Source organism: Hylobates moloch, unplaced genomic scaffold (genome assembly GCF_009828535.3).
Source record: "Hylobates moloch isolate HMO894 unplaced genomic scaffold, HMol_V3 SCAFFOLD_21, whole genome shotgun sequence".
NCBI lineage: Eukaryota > Metazoa > Chordata > Mammalia > Primates > Hylobatidae > Hylobates > Hylobates moloch.
The window spans coordinates 12023234-12047862 of NW_026652296.1; the positions used below are offsets into that span (position 1 = coordinate 12023234).

At 49.3% G+C, this 24629-nt stretch overlaps 1 protein-coding gene across 2 annotated transcripts in view; it reads left to right on the plus strand.

Moving 5' to 3' along the window:
* Positions 1 to 24629, plus strand: part of PREX1 (phosphatidylinositol-3,4,5-trisphosphate dependent Rac exchange factor 1) — a 206644-nt gene that overhangs the window by 79726 nt on the left and 102289 nt on the right. Inside the window, exons 2-5 of one of the 2 annotated variants that reach the window (XM_032143074.2) lie at positions 973 to 1044; positions 3664 to 3786; positions 14237 to 14341; positions 22464 to 22565. In XM_032143074.2, the coding sequence (XP_031998965.1) occupies positions 973 to 1044; positions 3664 to 3786; positions 14237 to 14341; positions 22464 to 22565 (402 nt within the window). The remainder of the gene's footprint in view (positions 1 to 972; positions 1045 to 3663; positions 3787 to 14236; positions 14342 to 22463; positions 22566 to 24629) is intronic. The other variant, XM_032143076.2, reaches the window with a different exon arrangement.

A 24629-nucleotide genomic window follows, 5' to 3' on the forward strand; every position in this document is an offset into this window, starting at 1 on the left:
ACAAAAACACCCAAATCCAAACCTCTGGTGGTCCTGGGCCTGCGGCCTCCCCACGTGGCCCCACGTGAATGGTGCACCCTCGGCTCCTGCAGCCCCTGTCGCTCCTGCCCTGGTATCGTCACACTCGTCTGCTGCGTCTCACAGAGAAGAGATGTGATTTGTCTGTTCCAAGCCCCTGAAAGGGTGGTAGAAGGACCATGGTCCATTCAAACAGTACATTCCTGGCATCTGCAAGGAGGCTTCTTGTGAGGTGATCTGGAAGGATCTCTGAGCTATATTAAGTAGAAAATCCAGGTGCGGGTCATCCAGTGTATGTTGCTATTTTTTGGTGTGTTAAAGAGGTTAAAAAAAAAAAAAGGAATAGATGTGTATGTGTGTGTGTGTTTGTTTTTGCATAGATTTTTGAAAGAATACCCAAGAAACTAGTAGCTGGGGTTCCTGTAGGGGTTGGGGAGGAACTAGATGGTTTGGGGCTGGGGTAAGGAGAGAGACTTTCTATGTTTTTGCCATTTTGTGGTTTTTGCCATTTTGTATTTTTGACTTTTGAGCCATGTGACTGTGTTATTATTCAGAGGTTAAATTGTAAAGCAAAGTAAAAAAAAATTGAAAGGGGAAATGAATTAGAGTCTGAGAGGCGCGCCTAGATGAGGAAGCAGGTGTGTATCTTTTTGGGCCGAAGGTTCCTCGAGGGCAGGGGCTTTGAGATTTTCTCTGCTGTATCTTCAGGGCCCAGTGCAGGGCCTGGCATCGTGGGTGCACAGTACACCCCTGGTGACTGTGTGGGAGTGAGGGCTGCTCCAGTGTGTTTCAGGTGTAAGCAGAGCACGTTTTTCCTCGTCGCCTGCCTGTGTCCCTGGACCCGTGGTACCTCACAGATCCTAGTTGGCATTTGAACTTGAGAGCCTTCTGTAGGGCCGTCCATGGGAGAGCTGGAGACGCGGACACTCACCTCTCTCTGCTTCTCTCCTCCAGGCATTCCTGCATCGCATCCGGCAGAACGTGGCCGACTCAGTGGAGAAGGGCCTCACGGAGGAGAATGTCAAGGTGTGGACGTTCGGGCTGGTCCCTGTTCTAGAGCATCTGTGTTGCTTTGTGCCTTGCTCTTCCTGTGCGATGCTCAGAGGGTGTGCATGCAGGGGGAGGCGTGTCATCTGCTGGCTGCTGGCCACCAGCTTTGCCCTGCCCCAGCTTGCTCCCTTCAGCCCCTGGAGGCCTCTTGTCCTGTGAGCAAGCTGTGCTTGGTGGATGTCAGCAGGAATCAGCCCCGGGCCCCGCTTTCCAACCCAAGACTTTCCCTCTGTGCTCAGTGTGACGCGCCCCCCCCCCCCCCCCACCCTTCCGGGCTCCTCGTGTCAGGCCCTCTGGCTTCGAGCCAGTGGAAAATCCTCTCCCAAGTGCCCCTGGGAGCCTGGCACCTCCAGTCCCTCTCCTGGCAGCCCCGGCCCCCACTCCCGCCCTGGGCATCCAGTGTCCAGGCAGGGCTGATGAGTAATTGGGTCCAGTTTGGCCTTGGCCGTGACTCTGGGGAGTTTGAGGAGGAGATCAATAGGCCTTCTGTGTGCATGGCTCAGCCCCAGCCTGGCTCTCCAGGCCTGGCTTTCTGTGTGACCTCACTCTCTGAGCCGCCTTTCAGGCCTCAGGGCTCTGAGGGTCCTGGTGTCCAAGGTGCCCAGTATTTACAGCACACAAAGGACTCGGTCATAGAAGACATTCCCCCCCCAAACGCCCTGGTTAATCTGGACGGTGGCCTTGCATGTTGACAACTCTACACCGAATTATTTGCATAAGAAAGCTGAGTCTTAGAGATGTCAAGGACTTGCTCAAGGTCTCTGCATGGCTCGTCCTGGGGGTGGGGTGTGTGTGTGTGTGTTCATGCACTGGGATCTAAACTCGGTGCCTGCATTCATTTATTCACTCGTTCATTCAGCAAATACGACTGAGCACCTCCTGTTTATTCCACTTATTTATTACACTATTTGTTATAGTTTACAAATTATTTATTATAATTTTAAGCTGCAACTTATTACAGTTTTTTAAAATTACCTTTTTTTAATGAGGTAGAAGTCTTATACAGTAAAGGGTGCAAATCATTAGTGCTGAATGCAGTGCGTGTCTACGTACGAATGCACCAGTGTAACCATGACCCAAATGAAGGCAGAGAGCATTTCCCAGCCCCAGCTGCCCACTCTGGGCCCCCCCTTAGTCAGTCCTCCCTCCCTAAAGGTAATCCCTGGTTCCTAGTACCATGGATTGGTTTTGCCTGTTCTTGAAATCTACATTAAAGTGAGCTCTTTCGTGTCCCTGCCTGCCTGAGGGTTTTGCCCGTGATCTTGTGTGTAGCTGTGGTTCACCCTTTTTCATTGCTGTGTGGTGTTCCATTGTATGAATGCAACACAATTTACTTTTCCATTCTCCTGTGGATGGATATTTTAGTTATTTCCAGTTTTTGGCTGTTAGGACTATTCTTAAAAAAAAAAATACAATCATGAGGGCCAGGCGAGGTGGCTCACGCCTGTAATCCTAGCACTTTGGGAGGCTGAGGCAGGCAGATTGCCTGAGCTCAGGAGTTCGAAACCAGCCTGCGCAACATGGTGAAACCCTGTCTCTACTAAAATACATAAAAAGTCAGACGCAGCGGCATGCATCTGTATTCCCAGCTACTCGGGAGGCTGAGGCAGGAGAATTGCTTGAACCCTGGAGATGGAGGTTGCACTGAGCCAAGTTGGTGCCACTGCACTTCACACTCCAGCCTGGGCGACAGAGCGAGATTCTGTCTCTAAAAAAGAAAATAATAATAATAATTTTAAAAATACAATCATAAAAGACTCAGAGAGGCAAAGTAATAATAATAATTGCTCATTGCGGGGTCTGTCCTGTACATTGCAGGAAGGCTTAACAGCACCCCTGGCCTCTGTCTACGAAACACCCCTTTTCCTCCCAATTTGTGACAACCAAAAATATCCCTTGACAATTGCTGCATATCCTGTGTGTGTGTGGCGGGGGTGGTGGGTAAACTTGCCCCTTGTTGGGAACAACTGATCAGAAGGTTAAATTCTAAAATGTAGGATTGCTGGGTCAAAGTGTATTAGTGTTTTACACTTTTAGATTGATGTGGGGAAACAGGGAATCTCATATATTGTTTGTGAGAGTTTAGACAGCGTATTTCTAACCTCCTTCCTTACTGTGTTTTCTTCTACCATGTCATTTTAATGGGTGCGTGGAAATATACTTGTAATTTCAACATTGTCCTGTGGCTGGACACAGCAGTTGTGTCTGACTGTGATGAATGTCTGCATACTAAATGTAGAGCTGCTTGCAAGATTTTGACCTTGGGAATATTATTTTATCTGAGCCTTGGTTCTTCATCTGTCAATTGGGCATGAGTTTCTATCTCATGGATTTATAATGGGGATTAGATTACATGAATGCATATGAAGTTCTTAACACAGGATTAGTCACTAATCCCGATTATAGTAAATAAATGTTGGTAATATTTCTGTTATTACGATGATTTCTATTAGTGGTAAACCAGTTCCGGTGTTTGAGAGTTCTTCTTTGACTACAATGTCACCCGCACCGAGGTTTGTATTTTTTCAATGCTTGGCTTTGCTGCCCCTCCGAGCCTTGATTAACGCTGTCCTCTGGCCTCTCTTTTTCTCACAGATCCTGTTCTCGAACATCGAAGACATCCTGGAAGTTCATAAAGATTTCTTGGCTGCCTTGGAGTATTGTTTACACCCGGAGCCGCAGTCTCAGCATGAACTTGGGAATGTTTTCTTAAAATTCGTGAGTACTGTGCCACTGCCCCTGGTGGACTCTAGTTTTTGAGAAGTGGGCTTTTCCCTGGGTCCCTGCCCCATCCGCTTTCACCAGCTTTCTCTGTAGGCCTGTCTGGGAGACGGGGTAGCAAGGTGGGCAGGTGGGCCCAGTCTGCATCCCCGGAACTATGGGAAGTGGGTCAGGCCCAGCAGACTGTGTGCATTTTTAGTGACTGTCCTTTCCCTCAGCTCCACATAGAGGGTGGGCCCTCACTGAATACATGTGTCCTGGAGTCCTGTGACCTCCTGGCCTGGCGGGGCCCCTCTGCCACAGTGACCATCAGAGGTAGCTAGTGGCCAAGAAGAGATGGATTTGGCATCAGACAGACCTGGGTTTGAGTCCAGGCTCAGGCACCCACTGGACAGTAAGGATGTCTGATCCTTGGGTGCCCCGTTGGGCTGTTGGTCAGAGAGGCTGACACTTGTTGCAATAGCCTCTCTGTTCCCGTAAGATTGCTAACGCATTTGGAATTGTGGGTGGTAGGCTGGAAGAAGGAAGGCAACTGCTTTTCCATACCGTCTTTTTCCATACTACCTGGGACCCCCCTCACAGATAGAAGAACCCAAGCTAGCCTCACGGGCACGAGATGTGAACCAAATTCCTTTGCCTCTCTGAGCCTCTATTTCCTCCTGTAATTGCGAAGTAGGGACAATTCCGTCTACCTCCTAGGGTTGATGGCAAGACTCAGAAGTAAAGCAATAGGGTAGAGAGCCTAGAGCAGAGCTTCTCAGCTGGGGTGATTCTGGCCCCCAGGGGACAATGGGCAATGTCCAGACACATTTTTGGTTGTCCCAGCTCTGGAGTGCTACTGGTTTCTAGTAGGTAGAGGCCAGGGATGCCCCCAAACATCCTATAATACACATGACAGCCCCCACAACAGAGAATCATCTGACCTCAAATGTCAATGGTGTCAAGGTGGAGAAACTTTAGTGTATCAGCTCTCGGCCACTGTTAACTCCCATCATCATCATCATCATCATCATCATCATCATCACTAACTCACTTCTCCAAGGGATCACATCTGAGTGGCCAGAGCCTAAGATGATGGAGCTGTGTGGCTCTGCCCTCAGAGGGCAGTGGGGGACAAGTCGCATGTGCAGTCAGGCGTGCAGAGTACCCCAGGATGCAGTCATTCAGCCAAGGGCTAGCCACTCTCTATGTGAAAGTGAGGGCAAGGAGAGCTTCTGGCCAGGCTGCTGAGCGACTCATGAACTGTGGTCCTCTCAGCAAGTTGACCGATCTTGTCTGTGCCTCAGTGTCCTTTTACCCATAAACGGGGTATAAATCCATGACATTTTAAGGATTAAACGAGATAATACAAGGAGCCTGCTCAGTGCAACTCCTGGCACGGTAAGTGTGCAATAAATGTCGATGTTATCTTCCTGTTCACATAGCGGATACTCCTCCATCTTTGGAATTGGACAAATAAGAGCACAGTGGGGCACAGGTGGGCTGGGTGCTAGCGGAGGGCATTGAGCAGAGGGGGGACGCGGTCCACAGGCCCTTTGGCTGCTGTGAGGGGGAGTAGCTGTGGAGGGAGAACTGGAAGCAGGGAGACATCTAAGAGGTTACCCCACCAAGTGAGATGGGAGGGATGCGGTCCACAGGCCCTTTGGCTTCTGTGAGGGGGAGTAGCTGTGGAGGGAGAACTGGAAGCAGGGAGACATCTAAGAGGTTACCCCACCAAGTGAGATGACGGTGCCTCGGACCAGCATGGTAGCAATGGAGATGGTGAGAAGGGGCAAGTGGCCACAGTGGTTCAGTAAAGGTGTTTGAACAGGAAAATGAAAAGGAAGGGAGGGACAGTCTTCCCTTCGGGTTCAGAGGAGACAGGAAGTGCTTTTTTCTCTGGAGCCAACAGCCAATGTTCAAATCCCTGTTTTACTGCTTGCCAGCCCAGTGACCTTGGGCAAGTCCTTTCACCTCTCAGGGCCTCAGTCTCCAACTCTGTAAAGTGGGGGTAACGACAATACTTGCTGCAGGGGGCTGTCATGAGGATGAATGACCCGGCTCAGCACCGAGCTAATGCTGCATGTCAGCTGTGGGTATTACTCCGGCCTGCTTCCTGGAGGGGGTGGCCTTGGGGCTGGCTGTGACGTCATGATCTGAGCTTGGGTAGGATTGTCTGTACTCAGCAAAAGTGGGAGAAAGAGTCCTCAAGGTGCACTGTCCAGTTTGCCAAAAGCCCTGGCCCCCCTCATTCCTTTGGCTTCTCTGCCTGAGCCCCAGAGGCTGTGGGGAAGTGGGTTTAACTTGCTTGTCAGTGAGGAGCCCTGGACCCTGAGGACACAGCGGGGCTATTCTCACCTCTCTCTTTCTACAGGATTCCTGACTTGCTCAGAGATGCAACGGAGGGCTGGGGGGCTGGGGACGGGGAGTTCAGTGTGCATGAAGCAACCTCTTTTCCATGTCCTCTCTTCTGCTACCGGGGACCCTCCTCATGTAGCCTCATCAAACTAGGCACCTGGTGAAGGCTACATTTACCATCAGAGTCATGACATGTGGAGGGTGGATGTTTAGGCCTTTGTGGGAAGTTGTTCTGTGCTGGGGCCTTCCTGGCATCCTCCCTGGGCCTGGAAGATCAAGCATTCTAGAGCCCAGCTGCCCGACTTTGCATCCTAGCTCTGCTACTTCCTTGCTCTGTGATCCTGGGAGAATGACCTTACCTCTCTGTGCCTCAGTTTTCTCATCTGTAAAGTGGGTATCACAAAACTCACCTTCTAGGGCGGTTGAGAGAATAAATGATGTTGGTAGAACCTGGCACATAATAAGTGCTCAGGAATTGTTTCTCACTTGGGTTATCTGCGCATCTGTTCACGTGATCCAGCGCTTTCTGGCACCTCCCAGGCTTCTCTGGAGTGTGACTTTGTGCAGGGTGCCCAGGCCTGGGATCACTGGGCCCCATTCCAGGTGATTTATCATGAGCCCCCCTGCACCTCAGCGGGGCTCCTGTCCTTCCAGCCTCACAAAGCTGCTATGAGGCCCGGGCGCAAGGATGAATGTCAGAGGCTTTGACACAGATGAAGTGTTTTGGAAATTGGTTCTCCCCTGAGCCACCAGAGAGACCTGCTGGAAACATCAATGAGGTCTCTTCAGCCCCCCTCCCAGCACCCTCCAAAGGTTCCTGCCTCATTGGAATAAAATCCCCACACCCCGCCAGGCCCTGTTCATTCCTCGGAACTTGCTCCTGTGGCTCTAGCCACACAGGTCTCCTTGCTGTTCCAGAACATGGCGAGCCCATTCCCGCCCCAGGCCTCTTCCTCTGCTGGACCAGTTCTCTCAGACATCCCTGCGGCTCTGTCCCTCCTTGCCTTGAAAGCTTTTCAGAAATGCCATCTTCTCTGCGAAGGCCTCCATGCCCTCCTGTTTAAGTTGCTGCACTCCTGCTCTTCCGCGCCCCTCCCCTACTCTGTCATTCTCAACAGAATGGTCCACATCGCCCTTTGACACATCAGATCTTTTGCTCCTTTTTGCTTATTGTCTGTCTCTCCCTAGAATATAAACAACATGAGGACAGGGACTCTGTCGTGCTCGCTGTTCTGTCTCTGCATCAAAAATAGTCCAGCCCCTTAGCTGGGCATGGTGATGCGCACCTGTAGTTCTAGGTACTTGAGAGGCTGAGGTGGGAGGTTTGCTTGAGCCCAAGAGGTTGAGGCTGCAGTGAGTTGAGATCATGCCACTGCACTCCAGCCTGGGTGACAGGGTGAGACATTGTCTGAAAACAAACAAGACAAAACAAAAAATAAAAAAAATCCAGCCCCAAGCTCACTTGCCCTCTGGACATGCAAGCGAACTAAGAGAAAGGTTAAGCTCAAGGTCACGACTGTGTCAGCCACAGAAGTGGGCTTTAGACCATCTTAAGGGCTAAGCCAGTGTTCTTCAGTTCATCAGCTCACATGCTAAGTTTGTAATTTTTGCTATATCTGAGTATCCTTTGTATTATTATTTGTTTAATGCTTTAAAAAATTGATTTTCTTATCGCTTGAACCCGGGAGGCAGAGGTTGCAGTGAGCCAAGATTCACCGGCCCCTGCGACAGTGTGAGACTCCGTCTCAAAAAAAAAAATTGATTCACTTAACAAAACTTCAGTAAACTTATTTAAAAAGAGAAATTTGCATCATCATTGAAAATAGAAAATGAGTGCTGTAAATAGAAGGTAATTGTCAAAATAAATGCAGTAGAAACCAAATGGTGTTACCGCATTCTATCTAGAAACTCTTAACTACTTGAGCCTCTCAGCCTGAGGCTGCTTACATCACACCAGCTAAAACCCTCCTTGAGCTAACTGGACCTATTGAAAAAGGAACCAGCATTCTCAGTGTGTGATCCAGTGTTTTTTAATTTAAAATGATCTTTTTAATTAAAAATTAAAATCATCACGCCTCTTCCTGCCTGCTCACGGAGGATAGGTTGAGTCAGTCTGTCTCAGGAGTTTTAAAGGCCACCCCTCTGTAGGTTGGCTTTCTGGAAGCTGGCGATTTGCACACAGGTGGGCTCTTGGAAGCAGCTAAAGGAGAGGTTGCAGAGGCTCCACCCCAGCTGCTGATAGTCCCATCTGGAAGGAGCTCTGGAACTAGGATAGCTCTTCAGATAATGCACAATTGTAGCAAGTAGGCAAGGCCTTTGCACCCTCGTTGCCCAGTGGGCTGTCCTCAGGAGTGGGTGTACCACCTCAGACAGGCGGCCCTCTTAGGCTGAAGGCAGCTCTAGGGGAGGGCCTTAGCTGAGGGTCATCGTCAGCCAGCACTCCCAGCACCTGGGGTAAGGGGTGTCTCTCTCTCCGTGACAGGCATTTGAGGAGTGCACCATGGCATCCACTGCAGCCCCAAAGGAAAGAGGTGCCGGGTACACTCTCCTTCCCAGGCTTGTTTACTCCATTTACTCCCTGCCTGGAAACATTTTCCCATGGCCATGGCAGCATCTGGGCTGGTGAGATGCTAATTGGGAACAAAGCTCTTGCAGACAGGCTCTCCAGGAGAGGAAGGGGCCCTGGCCCACAGTCCAGCCCACCAGTGCCACCTAACTGAACAGATGGGGGAAGAGTCCCTCACCCCCTTTCCCCAAAACCCAACCACTAACTACTGAGTTTATCATAAACTAGCACTGAGTGGACATTTTCTTTGTGCTGGGTCCTGTTCTCTGTGCCTTACAGATATGCATTCATTAAAACTTCACAACAGTCTTTAGAGGTGGTTACTATTATTGTACCTGTTTTACAGATGAGGAAACCAAGGCCCAGAGAGATTAAGTTACAGTGCAAGCTTACAGAGCTAGGAAGCATCAGAGCCAGGATTTGAGCTGACACAGTCAGGCTGTAGAGTCTGTGTTTTTCACTGTCTTATGTGATAAGGTCTCCTGAAATACATAGTAAGCATCTCCTGTGTGCCAGGCTCTGCACTAGACCCTGGGGATGCTGTACTAAATAAGATAGACTTGCTCCCTGCTGCCACGTGGCTCATAGATGGGAGAAACAGGGTAATTTAACAGATGAGGTCATTTCAGATCCCAGTGCAGACTGTGAAGAACATAAAATACAGATGTGGTAAAGAGTGACTCTGCCTGAGGTTGCTCTCAATCAGGAGGTCAGGGCCAGGGCTGCTAGATTTAGCAAATGAAAACAAAGGATATCCAGGGAAATTGGAATTTCAGGTAAACATCAAATAATTTTTTAGTGGAAGCATGTCTTATGGAATATTTGAGACATACTTACACTAAAAAAAATGAGTCTGAAATAAACATTCACCTGGGTGTCCTGGGTTTTATTTTATATCTGGCAACCCAAGGGTGGGATGGCCTTTCTGAGGGGGTGGAATGGGATGATCTTGGGGAGGGTGATCTGGACCGAGGGGAGAAAGGGCAGAAGCCCTGAGCTGGGAGCAAGCTTAGCTCATTTGAGAGAAGAAGGGAGACCAGTGTGGCCAGAGCAGAGTGAGTGATGGAGAGAGTTTGAGGGTGTCATAGTGGGGGCAGGGCAGATCCTGTCGGGCTTTGTGTGCCAAGGTGAGGACCATAGATCTTACTGAGTCAGTGAAAGCCATTGCAGGTTTTAATCACAGGAGTAGCGTGGTCTGATTTTTGTTTTAACCTCCGTCTCCCCGCAGCTGTGTGGATGGGTAAATAAGTTGGGGAGACTGTTGAGAAACCGAGACCTGATTCTCACTTCTCTCCTCCCCACTGGAGGATATGTCTGCATGGGCCAGCTCCTTCCCTCTTCTGGGTCTCAGTCTTGCTGGCTGTGAAACGAGTGGTTTGGAGCTGATGGTCTCTGTGAAGCCACTGTCACCTGGGTATTGTGGACAGTAGCTGCCACCTCTCACAATGCTTGAGCCTTTCCTGGGGGTGAGCTCCCCTCCGCTGGCTGTTTCCAGCCGGCAGCTGTCCCCTTCTCCCCTCAAACCCACAGCCACATGTTCCGTACCCACCACATCTGTGTATGCACAACTATTTGTCCGTTTCTTCCTGGCAAAGCAATCAGAGCCCCATGTAGGGCCTCCAGGAGGAAATGGAACACTTGGACTCTGAGCTGTCAAGAGCAGCGTTTCTGTATTTGCAGGGTCTCAGGCCTGAGATGCAGCTGGGGTCAGGCTGGATGAAAGGACACGGGCGTGATTCAACTGGGCACGGTGCTGCAGAGGGGATGTTGTCCTTTGCTAAATTTAACTTCTCCAAGCGTCAAGCCTTGGGCCTCTGCCCTTCTCGCAGGCTGAAGGAGAGGAAAACATTGCAGACCGTGTCGTAGAAGGGGCTCAGGGGATGAGAAATGACAAGCCAGTGGTGAGCTTGTTATTTACCCCCTCTCCTGCACCTGTGGCAGACATCGCTAATCAATTACAGCATTCTGTCCCTGGGCTTCCCGTGGGGCCCCAGAATCCTCCTCACCAGTGTTTCAGTTGGCACTACCCAGTGACAGGGGTTGGTATGTGAGAAGAAACCAATTTGTCCCTGCTTTCTGGCCCAATCCCTTCCCTTCATCTTTGTGGAGATGGACAGAGAGACCCTGTCACCTCACTAAGATTTGGGTCCATGTATTTCATTTTCTCCTTTGAAGAGTGTGCATGTATCAAAACTGTCTTTGCTGTACATGACAGAAACACCAGTTCAGATAGGCTTAAACAAATACAGGACTTTACTGATGCATGTCAGTGAAATTGTTCAGGAGTGTAGGTCGGCTTCAAGCATAGCTAGATCCAGGACTCGGTATGATGATTTCAGGACCAGGTCTTTCTCTGATCTCAGGCTCTGCTTTTATCTGTGCGGTGCTGATTTCACTCTTGGAGAATGGGAGGGGCTTATGGGTTGCATGCCTCACATGGGGCAGGGGTTCAACGGCAGCTCAAAGAGAGTTTCTCTTCCCAGTGATTCCAGCACGAGTCCTTGCGGGCTCTCGCTGCCCAGCTTGGGTCACATGGCCACTGTTATTAGGACGGGGAACTCTGATTGGTTTTGTCTGGGTCATGTGCTCACTTGTGGTCCCTGGGGTGGGGTGGGACCAGCCTGGAAAGAAGCACGGAGCTGGTCTGAGGGGCCTTTAGCCTCTCTCCATTCCTCCTTCTGTTTTCTGCTTTCATTCGTCAAATAGTCAAGATACCTGCTCTCTGCCAGTGGCTGCTGACCCCATTGACATCACAGCAGTGACCTCAACAGATGCAAATGCCGTCCCCATGGAGCTGACAGTCCCAGGAGATTCAGGGGAGAAGGACAGTGCACGAATGAGATGTAAAACATCCTGGGGTCAGGGACCATCATAATTCCCAAAATCTGCCTGGGACCCTCCCAATGCTTTCCCTAAACCTACGAGTCTATCCGCTGCCTTCCTCCTGACTCTGCCTTTTTTTTTTTTTTGCCGTGAAAACCTTCCCACCTACTGCCCTACCCTGTCACAGACCAGTTCAATAAAAAAGATAATGAATTTTCTGAAATAATCATGCTGGTGATAATAGCAACAACATTAATAAGCAATAATAATACTAGTTAATATTTAGTGAACACTTACTAAAGCACCATTGGAAGTACTTTAATACAAATTCACCTACCAATCCTCACAACACCATTATGGTAATGATATTGTTGTTCGTACTTTATAGATGAGAATGCAGAGGCCAAGAAATGTTACTTGTCTTGACTAAGAGCTGGTGACCAGGAGACTTGGGCTATGAACCTAGATGGTCTGGCTGCAGAACTTCTCCTTGGCACTTACAAGGTTAATGCTGATAGTGGTTGGTGAGAGTGGTCATGAGGGCTTTTTACGTCAGTGCAGGTCTTCTCTGCAGGAGCAGGTTTCCAGACAGGCCAGTTCCTGTCACCTACAACAAAATAGTTGTTCTCTTTCTTCCTCTTCCTCTTCTCTGCAGCCTGCATCACCACAGTCTGCGCTGAAATCCTGGTTCCAGGTGTGTCCAGCAGCCCCCACTCACAAGGTTTTCCCTATGGCTGGGTGAATCCCCTGCAGCTCAGACGTCTACTCACCCAGCTCTTTTGGCCTTGTTGGTCCCTTAGGCTCATTTGAGACAAGTGGGAATAGAAAAAGGTCTCCTTGGGCAGTGTTGGGGGTGCTGGGGTCCCCTCTTCTCCTTCCTTGCCGTGTGTGTGTATGTCTTTGTGTGTGTGTGTTGGCATGTCAGTGGACTGAAGATACTTGATGAGTGAGTTGTGGTTTGTGAGATTCAGTGCATGTGTCCATGTGCATGTTGACACTGGTGGTGGTGTTTGGAGCATGTAGTTTGTGTGCTGTAATGCTTGAGATCATTGGGTGGTTTCTTGGAGTATACATCAAGATTGTCTTGTATGTGTGCGTGTATGGGTGTGCACTGTGGGTAATTGTAACATGGTTTGTCTGATATTTTCCCCCATTGATCCATGTTTATAGACTGTGTTTATGTTTGTAGTTAATACTTGCAGAGTACTTTGAAGTATTGTGTGGTATCGAAGTATTGTGAAGTATTGTGTGCCAAACACCGTTCTACTCATTTCACATATATTAAGTTATCTAATCCTCCAGCATCCTAAGTATTGAAGGTCAGTTATGATGTCCATTTTGCAGGCGAGGAAACCAAGGCACAAGGAGGTGAAGCACTTGCCCAAGGTCACCCTCTACTTAGGGAACGTGGAACTGGGTTTCTGGAGTTACTCTGTGCCCTTCAGTATTGTGGTGCAGTGCCCTTGGGATGCAGCTTAGCCTAGATTTGTGGCTTGAAATTTGTACCCTGGGTATTTGTCTCCCACTCCAATCTCTACCCTATGCCATGACCTTGAGCTGACATTGTCACTGGGGTTAAGGGAGTTTGAGTCCTGGTTCTGCCACTGCACTGGTGGCGAGACCCCGGGGAATCGACTTATCCCTGGTTTTGTCATGGGTATGTGGGTCTCTTACAATAGTTACCATGTAAGGCTGTCATGGGGAATGAGTGAGTTCTCCCCCATTCCAGGAGAGCAGCGTGCAGCCTGTACTACGTGCTGGGCAGCCTATACTCTGTGCTGGGTATGCACTCTGTGTTAGCCATCAGCACTGACCTGGGCACTTTGTGGCTCAGGGTGTCTGCTCAGACGATGCACACAGAGCCCCCAGAGTGAGCTGGGGTGGGCTGGGGATGCCTGTTAATTCTAAACCCATCCTCCCTTCTCTTTGGTTTCCTATTTCCTGCAGCCTCCCGTCGGAAGGCCATCTGGGGGCTTGTTTAGAAACAAGATGAGCTGCTTGCTTTGTGGACCCACCTCTTCCTTCCTTAGCTTGTTCGGGTCTCTTGCACACTCCTACCCCTAGCTCAGGGTTGAGGCTTTGCAACCCTTCCTCCTCCAGTGACCTCACCCACGCCATCCTTGTTTAGGGTTTGGCGGGTTCTGTGAACCATTTGGAACCAAGAATGCTCAGTTGACAGCTTCTTGCTAAGAAGGCTCCTGTCTCTTCCAGTTCCGGAAACCCCGACTGATGGTTCTGGACCTGGTGACCCACAGGTGACCTTTAGGCTGGAAGGAGTCCATCTTTGGGGTCAGGGGCGTCTGGAAGTCAACAGAGCTAGCCCCTGGCCATAACAACTCCGACTTAGGGACTTTTATTAACTCCACCTTACAGATGAGGAAACCGAGGCGCAGGGAAGTCAGGTAACCTGCCCAGGTTCACAGGAAATACAGAGCCGTGGTACAAGCCCAGGCCGCTCTTCTTGAGTCTATGCTCTTGACCCCCAGGCCACACTGCTTCCCAAAAAGTTACTCAGGCCCCCGAGTGCAGACCTGGGGCAAGAGTGGAGGCTGGGAAGCTGGTAGTGAGTGGAACCGCTTTACCTGAGATACCTCCTGCTGTAGCTTCTCCTGGGTCAGGGTAGTCCTTACCCCTACCCTGCCAGCCCAGCGGTCGGCACATGTCAGGGCACCTGCCTGCTACCATGACCTGCCTCCCACAGGCTCTGTCCTTGTCTTGCAGAAGGACAAGTTCTGCGTGTATGAGGAGTATTGCAGCAACCATGAGAAAGCCCTGAGGCTGCTGGTGGAGCTGAACAAGATCCCCACCGTGCGCGCCTTCCTTTTGGTAAGTTGACCCGTCAGCCCTGGTGCTCCCTTGCACTCGGCCTCATCCTTGGGGATCTGGGCACAAGAGGACTTCATGCTGCCCCATGGTGCCAAATCCCTTCCTTGGCTGGGGTAATCTCCTGCCTAAAGCAGGGATCGCCAAGCCTTTTCCATAAAGGGCCAGCTGGGGAATATTTTTGGCTCTGTGTACCATACAGTTTCTGTTACCACAACTCAGCTCATGCCATTGTAGCATGAAAGCAGCCCTAGAGAATGTGTAGAGGAGTGGGTGTGGCTGTGTGGCAATAAAACTTTATTTACAAAAACAGGCAGAGGGCTGGATTAGGGTTGACTTTGCCCATTCCTGGTCTAAAGTAAGGGTTCTAATAAAAATGGCAGCAAGCATAGTAATTATTACTACTACTGTCATTATTACGATGGTTATTAGGATTTCTAGTATTTTTAGGATTATTTAATTATAAATGAAAGAAAATCCAATTAAAACTGGCTTAAGCGGCCAGGTGCAGTGGCTCACACCTGTAATCCCAGCACTTTGGGAGGCTGAGACGGGTGGATCACTTGAGACCAGGAGTTCAAGACCAGCCTGGCCAACGTGGTGAAACCCTGTCTCTACTAAAAATACAAAAAAAATTAACTGGGCATGGTGGCATGTGCCTCTAGTCCCAGCTGTTTGGGAGGCTGAAGCAGGAGAATTGCTTGAACCTGAGAGGCAGAGATTGCAGTGAGCTGAGATGGTACCACTGTACTCCAGCCTGGGAGACAGAGCGAGACTTAGTCTCAAAAAAAAACCCACAAAACAAAAAACCCAAAAACTGGCAGAAGCAAAACAACAACAACAACAACAACAACAACAACAACAACAACAACAGAGGGATTTACTTTTCTGGGAAGTTTAAGACCTGAGAGGGCTACAGAGATGGCAGAGTCTGGGTGTTCAAATGATGTCATCAGGAATGTATGTCTCTTGACTCTCCTTTTCTCTGCTGTGGCTTTATTCCCAGGCAGGCTCTCCCCAAGTGGTAACAGGGTGGCCCCCAGCAGCTCCAGACTTATACCTCTGATAGCTGAGCAGCTCCAGGATAGAGAGAACTTCCCTTTCCACATAGTAACAGCAAAAATCCTAGGTCCGATGCTCATTGGCTCAAAACCTTATCCCTGAACCAATTGCTGTAGACAGAGTAATTGGTGATGGTGTTCTGATTGGTCACTTCTGGAGATGGAGGGTGGGGTCAGGTCTACCCATACAATAGAGCCTAAGGGTAGAGTGGATCCCTAAAGCAGTGGGTTTGCATTTCTGGGGATATTTGTATTTGTATTTGGTCAGGAAAAACTGTAGACATCCATGATGGTCTTCCCTACATTTGTAGAGAGCCTCACTTATGTATAAAATGGATTCTCATTTGTGACCTCCTTTGAGCCTTTCAAACCACTGTCTGTTGTGTATGAGTCAAGATAAACATTTGTCTGCTTTGCAGACATCTCAAAGGACAGTGGTTTGAACAAGGTGGGCTCTTATTTCTCCCTCTTGTTAACAGTGTGGGTGCAGACAGTCTGGGGCTGGTATAGTGGCTCCAATGTCGGGCTCAGGCCCTAGGGTATGATGCTCATTGACCTGGTCTCAGATGACCTTTGACTACATCCTACTTCCAGGTGGTGGGGTGGAGGGAGGGCGGGAAGGAGAGCATACCCTTCTCCTTTTCAGGGCGTAGCAGGAAGCTGCACACATCTCCTCCCCTCACGTCCCATCGGCCAGCACTCAGCCACATGGCCACCCCTAGATCCAAGGAAGGCTGGGAAATACAGGCTTTATTCTGAGCAGCCATGTGCCCAGCTAGAAATGTGATCACTGTGGAAGAAGAATACATTAGGGGACACTGCATAGCCTTTGTCACAGGTGATTTTGATGACTTCACAATATTAAGTGACTTTCTAGGGGTCCATCCTAGAAAAGTGGTTGAGCTTATCCTGGGTTTCAGTCCCAGTCTTTCACCTCTGAATCCCTTCTCATTCGGTCACAGACGTCTCTCCACCCCTATACCGTTTGTTTTCCCAACAGCACATACCGAATTCAGCACATAAAAGTAGAACAATTAACTAACATAGCATACGGAGTGTGAACCATGTTCCCAGAGTGCTAAACTATAAAATAATATTCCTAATTGCACTTCTCCTTCACTCAGTCTCCAACAAAGTAGTTCCAGAATTTCGATTGCAAATGTATGTTTCCTTCGCAAGTGAGTTCATGTTGCTTGGCCCGGCTCCAGTGAACATCTGAGGAAGGGCAAATTGGCAGACTGATTTACTGATTTCCATCTTTGTCTCAAGTGAATTGAGCTTTCAGGACTGTTGCTTTTCATAGCTGGTATCTACATCTTCACATTTCCATGTTCGCACTTATATTCATAAAATAGTCTGGGCAGAATGCAAAGATGAAGTCACGTTAGTGCAAGACCCCACGTGGACAGAAATGGCCATGTCTGTGTTGACCTGTTGGCTTGCAGGCAGCACCACCCTGCGACAGTCCCTGCTGCCCAGGCTCTGGGCTCCCTGGCTGAGGGTCCCACCCTCTGAGGGTATTCCCTCAGGTTCAGCTAGGTCCTGGGAAGCAGGAAGATGCCAGGAAGGTGTGTGCAGGGTGTGGGAAGGGAAGGGAAGGACTGACTTTTCTTTCTTTCTTTCCTTCCTGTCTCAAGCAGTCTTCCTGGTGGGTCAAACTGCCCTATTCCTAGCAGCAGCTGGGTGGGCCGGGCTGGGCAGGGGAGGATGCATGGGGTGCCAGCACGTGTGCCATCTGTCTCCCTCCTTGCTGGCATCTCCCAGCTTTTGGCCACGTGCAGAAGAGCTGTCATGAGTCTGTTATGGGACATTAAGGCTTTGGGAACAGCCAGAATCTGGCTTTCCATCCATGTTGTGCTGGGCACCAGCTGAGTGCTGGAGAGTGATGGAGTAGTGTCTTTATTTTTCTCTGCCTCAGTTTTCTTGTCTGTAAAATGGGGATGATTTATTCATTTACTCATCCAACAACTTCTTACTAAGCACCTATCATGTGGTAGGGATCATTCTGAGGGCTAAAGATCCGACATGAACAAGGCAAGAAAAGTCCTTATTCTCATAGAGTGCCCATTCTAGTTGGGGTAACTTCAATGATAATGTGATGTTAAATTCTCTGGAGGATGTAAAATAAGGGTGACAGGATGTTTTGAGGAAGTTAGGATGGTGGCTGCTGTTTTAGATTGGTCTTTGGGAAAACTGCATCTTGGGTGACATGTAACTAGGGATGTGGATGAAGCGAAGGAGAGAGAGAGGCAGGGGCTATGTAGCATTTCAGAGAGATAGGCGACCTGCGTGTGCAAAGGCCCTGAGGTAGGAGTGTGTTTGAGGAATTGCAAGAAAGCCAAGGGTGACTAGAGTGAAGGCCATAAGAGGGAAAGCAGGAGGAGATGAGGTCAGAGAGATTGAAAGAAACCAGGTAATGAAGGAGCATTTAGTCAATGGAAAGAGTCTGAAATTTTTTGTTTTGTTTTATTTTGTTTTTTGAGATAGGATCTCGCTGCATCACCCAGGCTGGAGTGCAATGGCATGATCATGGCCCACTGCAGCCTCGGCATCCTAGACTCAAGCCATCCTCCCATTTAGCCTTCTGAGGAGCTGGGACTATAGTGTGCACCACCATGCCTAGCTAATTTTTAATTTTTTTTTGTGGAGATGGGGTCTTGCTATGTCACCCAGGCTGGTGTTGAACTCCTGGGCTAAAGCAATCCTCCTGCTTTGGCCTCCCAAAGTGCTGGGAGTACAGGTGTGAGTCACTCTGCCCAGTCCAAGTATGAGATTTTAAAAAAGCTTTTTAATTAAATTGTAGCATCCATGCAGTAAGTGCACCCCCAGGATGACAAATGCTTACATATGTCTATAGCATGGAACCACCAAGATGGAAGAACATTGCCATCACTCCAGAAGATTCCCTCTTGCCCGTTCCCAGTCATGGCCCCCAGACCTCCAGAATCCCTCTGCTGACTTCTCTTACCAAAGCTTAGTTTTGCCTATTCTAGCATCGTCTATGAATGGCATCATTCAGGGTGTGTGTGTGTGTGTGTGTGTGTGTGTGTGTGTGTGGCGGCTTTTGCGCGGCACGATGTCTGTAGGATCGCTCTGTGGGATCCCTTCACGTTGGAGCTCCTGGCTTTGCCTTAGAGAATGTTCCGTTTTATTCTGAGTGGGATGGGAAGCCGTGGGAGGGTTTTGAGGAGAGGCATGAATGGAGCTAATTTGCATGGTGAAAGGCCCCCCTGTTAGTATCTGGGTAGAAGTGCAGGTCCAGGGAGGGGCTTGTTTGCATTTCCTAGGGGACTGGGACAATTGCCACAGATGGGGTTGCTTAAAACAACAAAATTGACTCTCTTTCAGTTGTGGAGTCCGGAAGTCTGAAATCAAGGTGTCTGTGGGTGCTCCCTCCTGGGGCTCCAGGGAAGGATCCTGTCTTTCCTGTTTAATCTTCCAGCAGCCGTCGGTGCTCCCTGGCTTGTGGCAGCATTGCTCCAGTCTCTGCCTCTGTCTTCACATGGCCTTCTTTTGTGTCTTCTCCCCTCATAAGGACACGAGTCATTGGATTTAGGGTCCCCCTCTAATCCAGCATCACCTTATTTTAACTAATTACCATACATCTGTAAATACCCAGTTTCCAAATAAGGTTGCATTCTGAGGTTTTGTGGGGGCCTGGCATTTTGGGGAACACCATTCAACCGACTGCAGGGCTACTGCAATGTCCGGGCAGGAAGCGATGGTGTCTGAGAACAGCGTGGTTGTGGTGGGAGAGGTGGTTGGATTCACATAGAGCTTGAAGGCCTGAGCTGACACAATTTGCCTGATCACTGACTTTGGATATAAATGAACGAGAGGAGTCAAATATGACTTTAGGATTTTGGGCCCAAGCAACTGGAAGAATGGAGTTGCATTTTCCCAACAGGGTGCAGGCTAGGGTAGGAGAGGGAAATAAACATTCCCTTTTCGATGCATGAGGCTTAAGATACCTGCAGTACGTCCAGGTGGGGCATTGGGTGGGCAGCAGAGACTCTAGTCTGGAGTTTAGGGGCTGGAGAGATAAACCTGAGTGTTTTCAATATAAAGAAAGATGGTGTTTAAAGCCAAGTCAGGGCCAGGCACGGTGGCTCACACCTGTAATCCTAGCACTTTGGGAGGCTGAGGCAGGCAGATCACCTGAGGTCAGGAGTTCAAGACCAGCCTAGATGACATGGTGAAACCCTGTCTCCACTAAAAAACAAAAATTAGCTGGGCATGGTGGTGTGCACCTGTAATCCCAGCTACTCAGGAGACTGAGGCAGGAGAATCGCTTGAACCTAGGAGGCAGAGGTTGCAGTGAGCCGAGATTGCACACTGCACTCCAGCCTGGGCAACAGAATGAGATTCTGTCCAGGAAAAAAAGCTGAGTCAGGGTGGGATCAGCCAGGGGGGCAGCATGGACAGAAAGGAGGACTCAGGACAGTCCAGGAACGTGCTGCCATTAGGAGGTTGGGAAGACCATGAGGTTGACGCCTCACCTAAATCACTTCTGTGAATTTTGAGCATTTAAGGACTTCTCAGAAGTTCTTCCCATAGTGCCTGAAATGTAATGAGAATAGTGAATGCTAGCTCTGTGTGTGTTTGCCTGGTTTTTTTGTTTTTGTTTTTTTTAAAAGAAAATCAAGTGAAACCACAATCTAGAGTGTTTGTGGGGAAGTGTCCTTGGTGGCTGTGAAAATCTTGTGAAAACTCCTTGATCCTGGACAAAGATGGGCCCTTCTCCCGCCAAGCCCTGGGGGCTTCTAGAAAGCACTTCCCCACCCCCAGGCACCCTGCACTCTGCCCAGAGCTGACATCACCAGGGCAGCTTGTGGCAAGTGCTGGATCCTAGGACAAAGGCCTGAGTGTGAGCAGCGTGGGGCCCGGCATCTCCCAGCTGCCGCAGCCTCAATCCCCCATCTGTGCCAGGGGTAAACACTGGTGGGGGCCATTCAGCTCAGCTAGAGCTGGGACCTGGAGTCCCCAGAATTCTGCTTTTCCAGGCAGAGCCTATTGTGATCCCTAAGAGGCAGTGGAGGTAGCTCTGAGACTTGGGCCAGCTCTTTGTGCCACGATTTCCCCATGTGTGGTAGGGGACAGTGGTCCATGCTTATTTCCTTAGGCTTTCGGCATGAACTTTCTGTGTATGTGAAGCACGAGGCACAGTGTGTGGCATATGGTGGGCACACGGTATGTGTTCTTATGGTCTTATTTTCACTTGAATATAAGCAGGGAATTTATTTTGTTGGGCAGCCCCCCAGTGCTTGGAACTGTGCACAGCACACAGCACACAATGTGTATTTGTTGAATGAATGAATAAATGATAGGCTCGAAATCCCTTTTCCCAAGAGTCTGGATTCATTTCCAGTTTGCCAGGGTGGTATTGAGGAGGAATGGCTGGATGTGCTGGTGGGTTGTTCCTTCATTAGTTAGTTGGTTAGTTCATTCACTTACACATAATGGACACATAGTGAGCCCGAGGGACCCAGGACTGCAAGGGGCATGGCAGGGAAACACTGCAGAACTCATGGTTCCTGCCAAACAAAAATGGATTCTTAAGTTGGAGCCTCTCTGAAGGAGAGGATAGTGCCTGTAATGTGATTGAGAGCCACGTGGAACAAATGGCCACCTATGGAGGCTCCAGGAGGAAGTCCTGGGAATTGAGAGCAGGTTGGGTGTCAGGGCTGGCCTTGGTGCATGGGTGGGCTTGGGGTAAGGGCACACGGGCATCATGGTTTCAATCCCAGACTCTGTGTCAACCTGCCTGGCTCTAGGTCCCAGCTCTGTGACTCACTTTTCTGGGGTGGTCTTGGAGTAAAAGACCAAACCTCTCACACCCCAGGGATCTAAGATGTGAGATGCGAATAATCATAGTTTTCAGTTGATAGGGTGGTTGGTGGTTGGGAGCCCTAGAGGTCTGCTGGCCACATGATTGGCTCTTGGTCAGTGTTTACGATGGATGATGGCAGTATTATTATTATTATTTTTTTTATTGCAGAAGAGAATACATTCCAGACAAGAGGCATGAAATGAGCCGAGAGAGGCAAGGGGGCTGCAGGGCGGAAGTATTGACATGGAGGACACTGGGTTGATTCATGTGGACAGGAGCTTGGGGCTGAGTGTGGGAGTTAGGGTAACGGTATTCCATTCCTAAGAGAGCTGTACTTTTTAACTCTGGAAGCCAAAATAGAGGTATGCGTATGACAGAATCACGTACACTCCTCCCAGCTAAAGAACTAGGACATTTTCAGTAACAGTTGAAGATTCTTGGTTCACTTTCCAACCCAACACTCTCCCTCCACAGAGGGAACCCCCACTGGAATTGGGTGCATTCCTTTAACATGCATGTCCTTGTATTTGACCTCATGCATGCTCTCCATAAACAGCGCATAGTTTTATGTGCCATGTCTTTAAAAGATCTCTATAGGTGGCTTCATACTGTACATATCCTTCTTTCTTTTGCACAAGAGTACATTTTTGGGGTTTGCCTGTGTTGCTACGCGTGGCCCTGGTTATCTCATTTTCACTGCTGCATAGCTAGCTACCATTGTATAAATCTGCTGCAAACACTGAAACAAGAATACAGATGTTTCCATTCTCAGGTGATGGATATTTAGGTTGTGTCGCATTTTCTACTGTTGTAAACAAAGCATTTTTGAGTCTCCTGGTGTGTATATGTGAAAGCTTCTCCAGATCAGGAATGGGTGAATTTTTCTGTAAAAGGCCAGATAGTCAATATTTTAGGTTTTGCCGCTATATGGCCTTTTTTTCCCAACAACTCAGCTCTGCCGTTGTAGCTTATAAGGGGCCACAGCCAATGTGATGGATGTGGCTGTGTGGCTGTGTTTCTAATAAAACTTACCAAAATGGAGCATAGGCAAGATTTGGCCCACTAGGGTTTGTGTTGGTTGTAGATGATGCACATTTTCACTTCCCCTAGGGGTTGCTAAATCGCTTCCCAAGTGATTTTAGCTGTGCTCTGAGAGCGTTTCCCATGGTTGAGGGTGGCCATGTCCTTGTGCTATCCTTAGTGGGTTTCATGAAGGTCTCCTGTCCCTTTGCAGAGCTGCATGCTTCTGGGAGGCCGGAAGACCACGGACATCCCTTTGGAAGGCTACCTGTTGTCTCCGATCCAGAGGATCTGCAAGTACCCGCTCCTCCTTAAGGTGAGGCTTTCCCGTATTTGAAGTGATAGAAAACCCTTTGGCTTCAGCATAACCTAAAATTTGTTAGTTTAAGTATCTGAGAAGTCTAGCAGCAGTGTCAGCTTTGGGCTGGGCTGGATTTAAACCAGGACCCTGCCTCTTTCTCTCTTGTTCATCCTGCTTTCCACCGTTCAAGCTTATTTTCAGTGTGGCAGCAGGTGGCTGTGGTTCTCCTGGCCTCACATCCTCTCAAGTTTAAAGTCAGTGGGAAAGAGTGAACCTCTCTACTAAGAGCTAAGGAAAGTCCTGAGATTCATTCTGTCTTTGGCCATCTGCAGCCAGGGGAAGGTCATATGCCAAATGGTTTGGGCCTGAGTCATGTGCTTTGACCTGGACCAATTACGCGAAGCCTTTGCATGTACCATTTATCATCCTCCAGTCAGCTTAGACCCGTGCTTTACCCCTAAACCAATCACCTGTGCTCTACCCCTGAACCAATCCCTATTGCTGTGCTCTGATTAGCTGAGACATGGTCTCACACTCCACTCTGATCCAATGACAGTGAGCAGGGCAGTGTTGTGTTCTGATTAGCCGAGACCTGGGTCGGGTGCTGTACTCCTGAACCAATCATTCTGAGCAAGGGAATTCTAATTGGCTCAGACTTGGGTCATGTGCTCCAACCTTGAACCAATCACTGGGTCCCACAGGCCACGAGTGAGGACAGATGAACCCTACCTGACCAAAGTCTGAGCTGTTTGTGGAAGGCAGGGTGAGGGCAGGCATAGGTGTTGGCTGGGCAAATGCAGCCATCCACACACCTTCTGTTTCCTTCCCTGCCACCAGCCCTGGCTTTGTCTTGGCTGGGCAAAGCAGGGAAGGTTGGCTGCTTCTGTGGGGATGGAGAAGTCTTGATTCTAGGCTTCAGCCTGGCTGCTGGACAGATCCCGAACCCAGGGGACAGCTCTTCCACCTTCCACTGCTCTCAGCCCAGGGTTTCAGCCCTTGGAAATGGCTGAACAAAATGGCTATTGGCCGGAGACTGTTCTGGCTCTGTCCTGAAGGCAGCTGTGTCCTAGGTTCCCTGTGGGGGGATTAATTTGGCTGGTGGGGCCTCATTCACGCACCTGCTCACGGGGGCTTGTGTATTTTTGCTCCACGAACTGGAAGCAAAAGGGGAGGGGAAGGGTACCAGGGCATTATTCATCTTGGTTTTCTGCTGGAGAAGGTGGTTGATGCTGGAGCCTCTGAGCTGGGCCAGACCCTGGGGCCGTCAGCTCTGCCCACGAACACAGGACTTTGCTGTGCACAGCCGTGGGGGTGGGACGCAGCTCTCCCATGCCTCCTCTGGTCTGCTCCTGCTATTGATCTCTCCCAACAATCTCGAAAGGAACTTCAGTGCTTGTTCTTGCCATGGCTTTGATCCCTAAATAGGTCTTAGAAATGCTGTAGCTCAGGTCTTCACCTGGGTGTGGAAGAAGCTTCAGGTGAAACTTGTACACTGGTAGCCTGTGGACCAAATCGGGCCTGCAGATATGCTTTGTGTGATCTGTGTGATGTGTCTTTCAAACTTGGATTAGCTACCAGCATTAGGAGACAGTGTACTGTAGCGGTTAGAGACAGGGTTGGCAAAAGTGGCATCTGGGCCAAATACAGCCCATGGCCTGTTTTTGTACAGCCTATGAGCTAAGAATGATGTTTACTCTTTTTTTAAAAGGCTTGTTCAAACAAACAAGCAAAACCCCAGAAGAATATGTAGCAGAGAGTGGATGTAGCCAGCAGAGCCTAAAATATTTACCATCTGGCCCTTTATAGCAAAAATGTGCTGACCCCTGGATGAGAGCCAGGTGTTGCAGCCATAAGCAGTCTGGGTTTGGATTTCTCCGTCATTTACGAGTGTGCGACCTTGGGCAAGTCACTATCCTTCCCTGTGCCTCAGTTTCTCATTGAAACATAGGGTTCGTGTTAATGGTACTTATGGGGTTGTTATGACAAATAAGCATGGACTTAGTTCTAACGGCAACTCAGCAAGGTAGGCACTGTGATTAGCCCCCTTTTGGAGATAGGGCAACTGAGGCACAGAGAAAG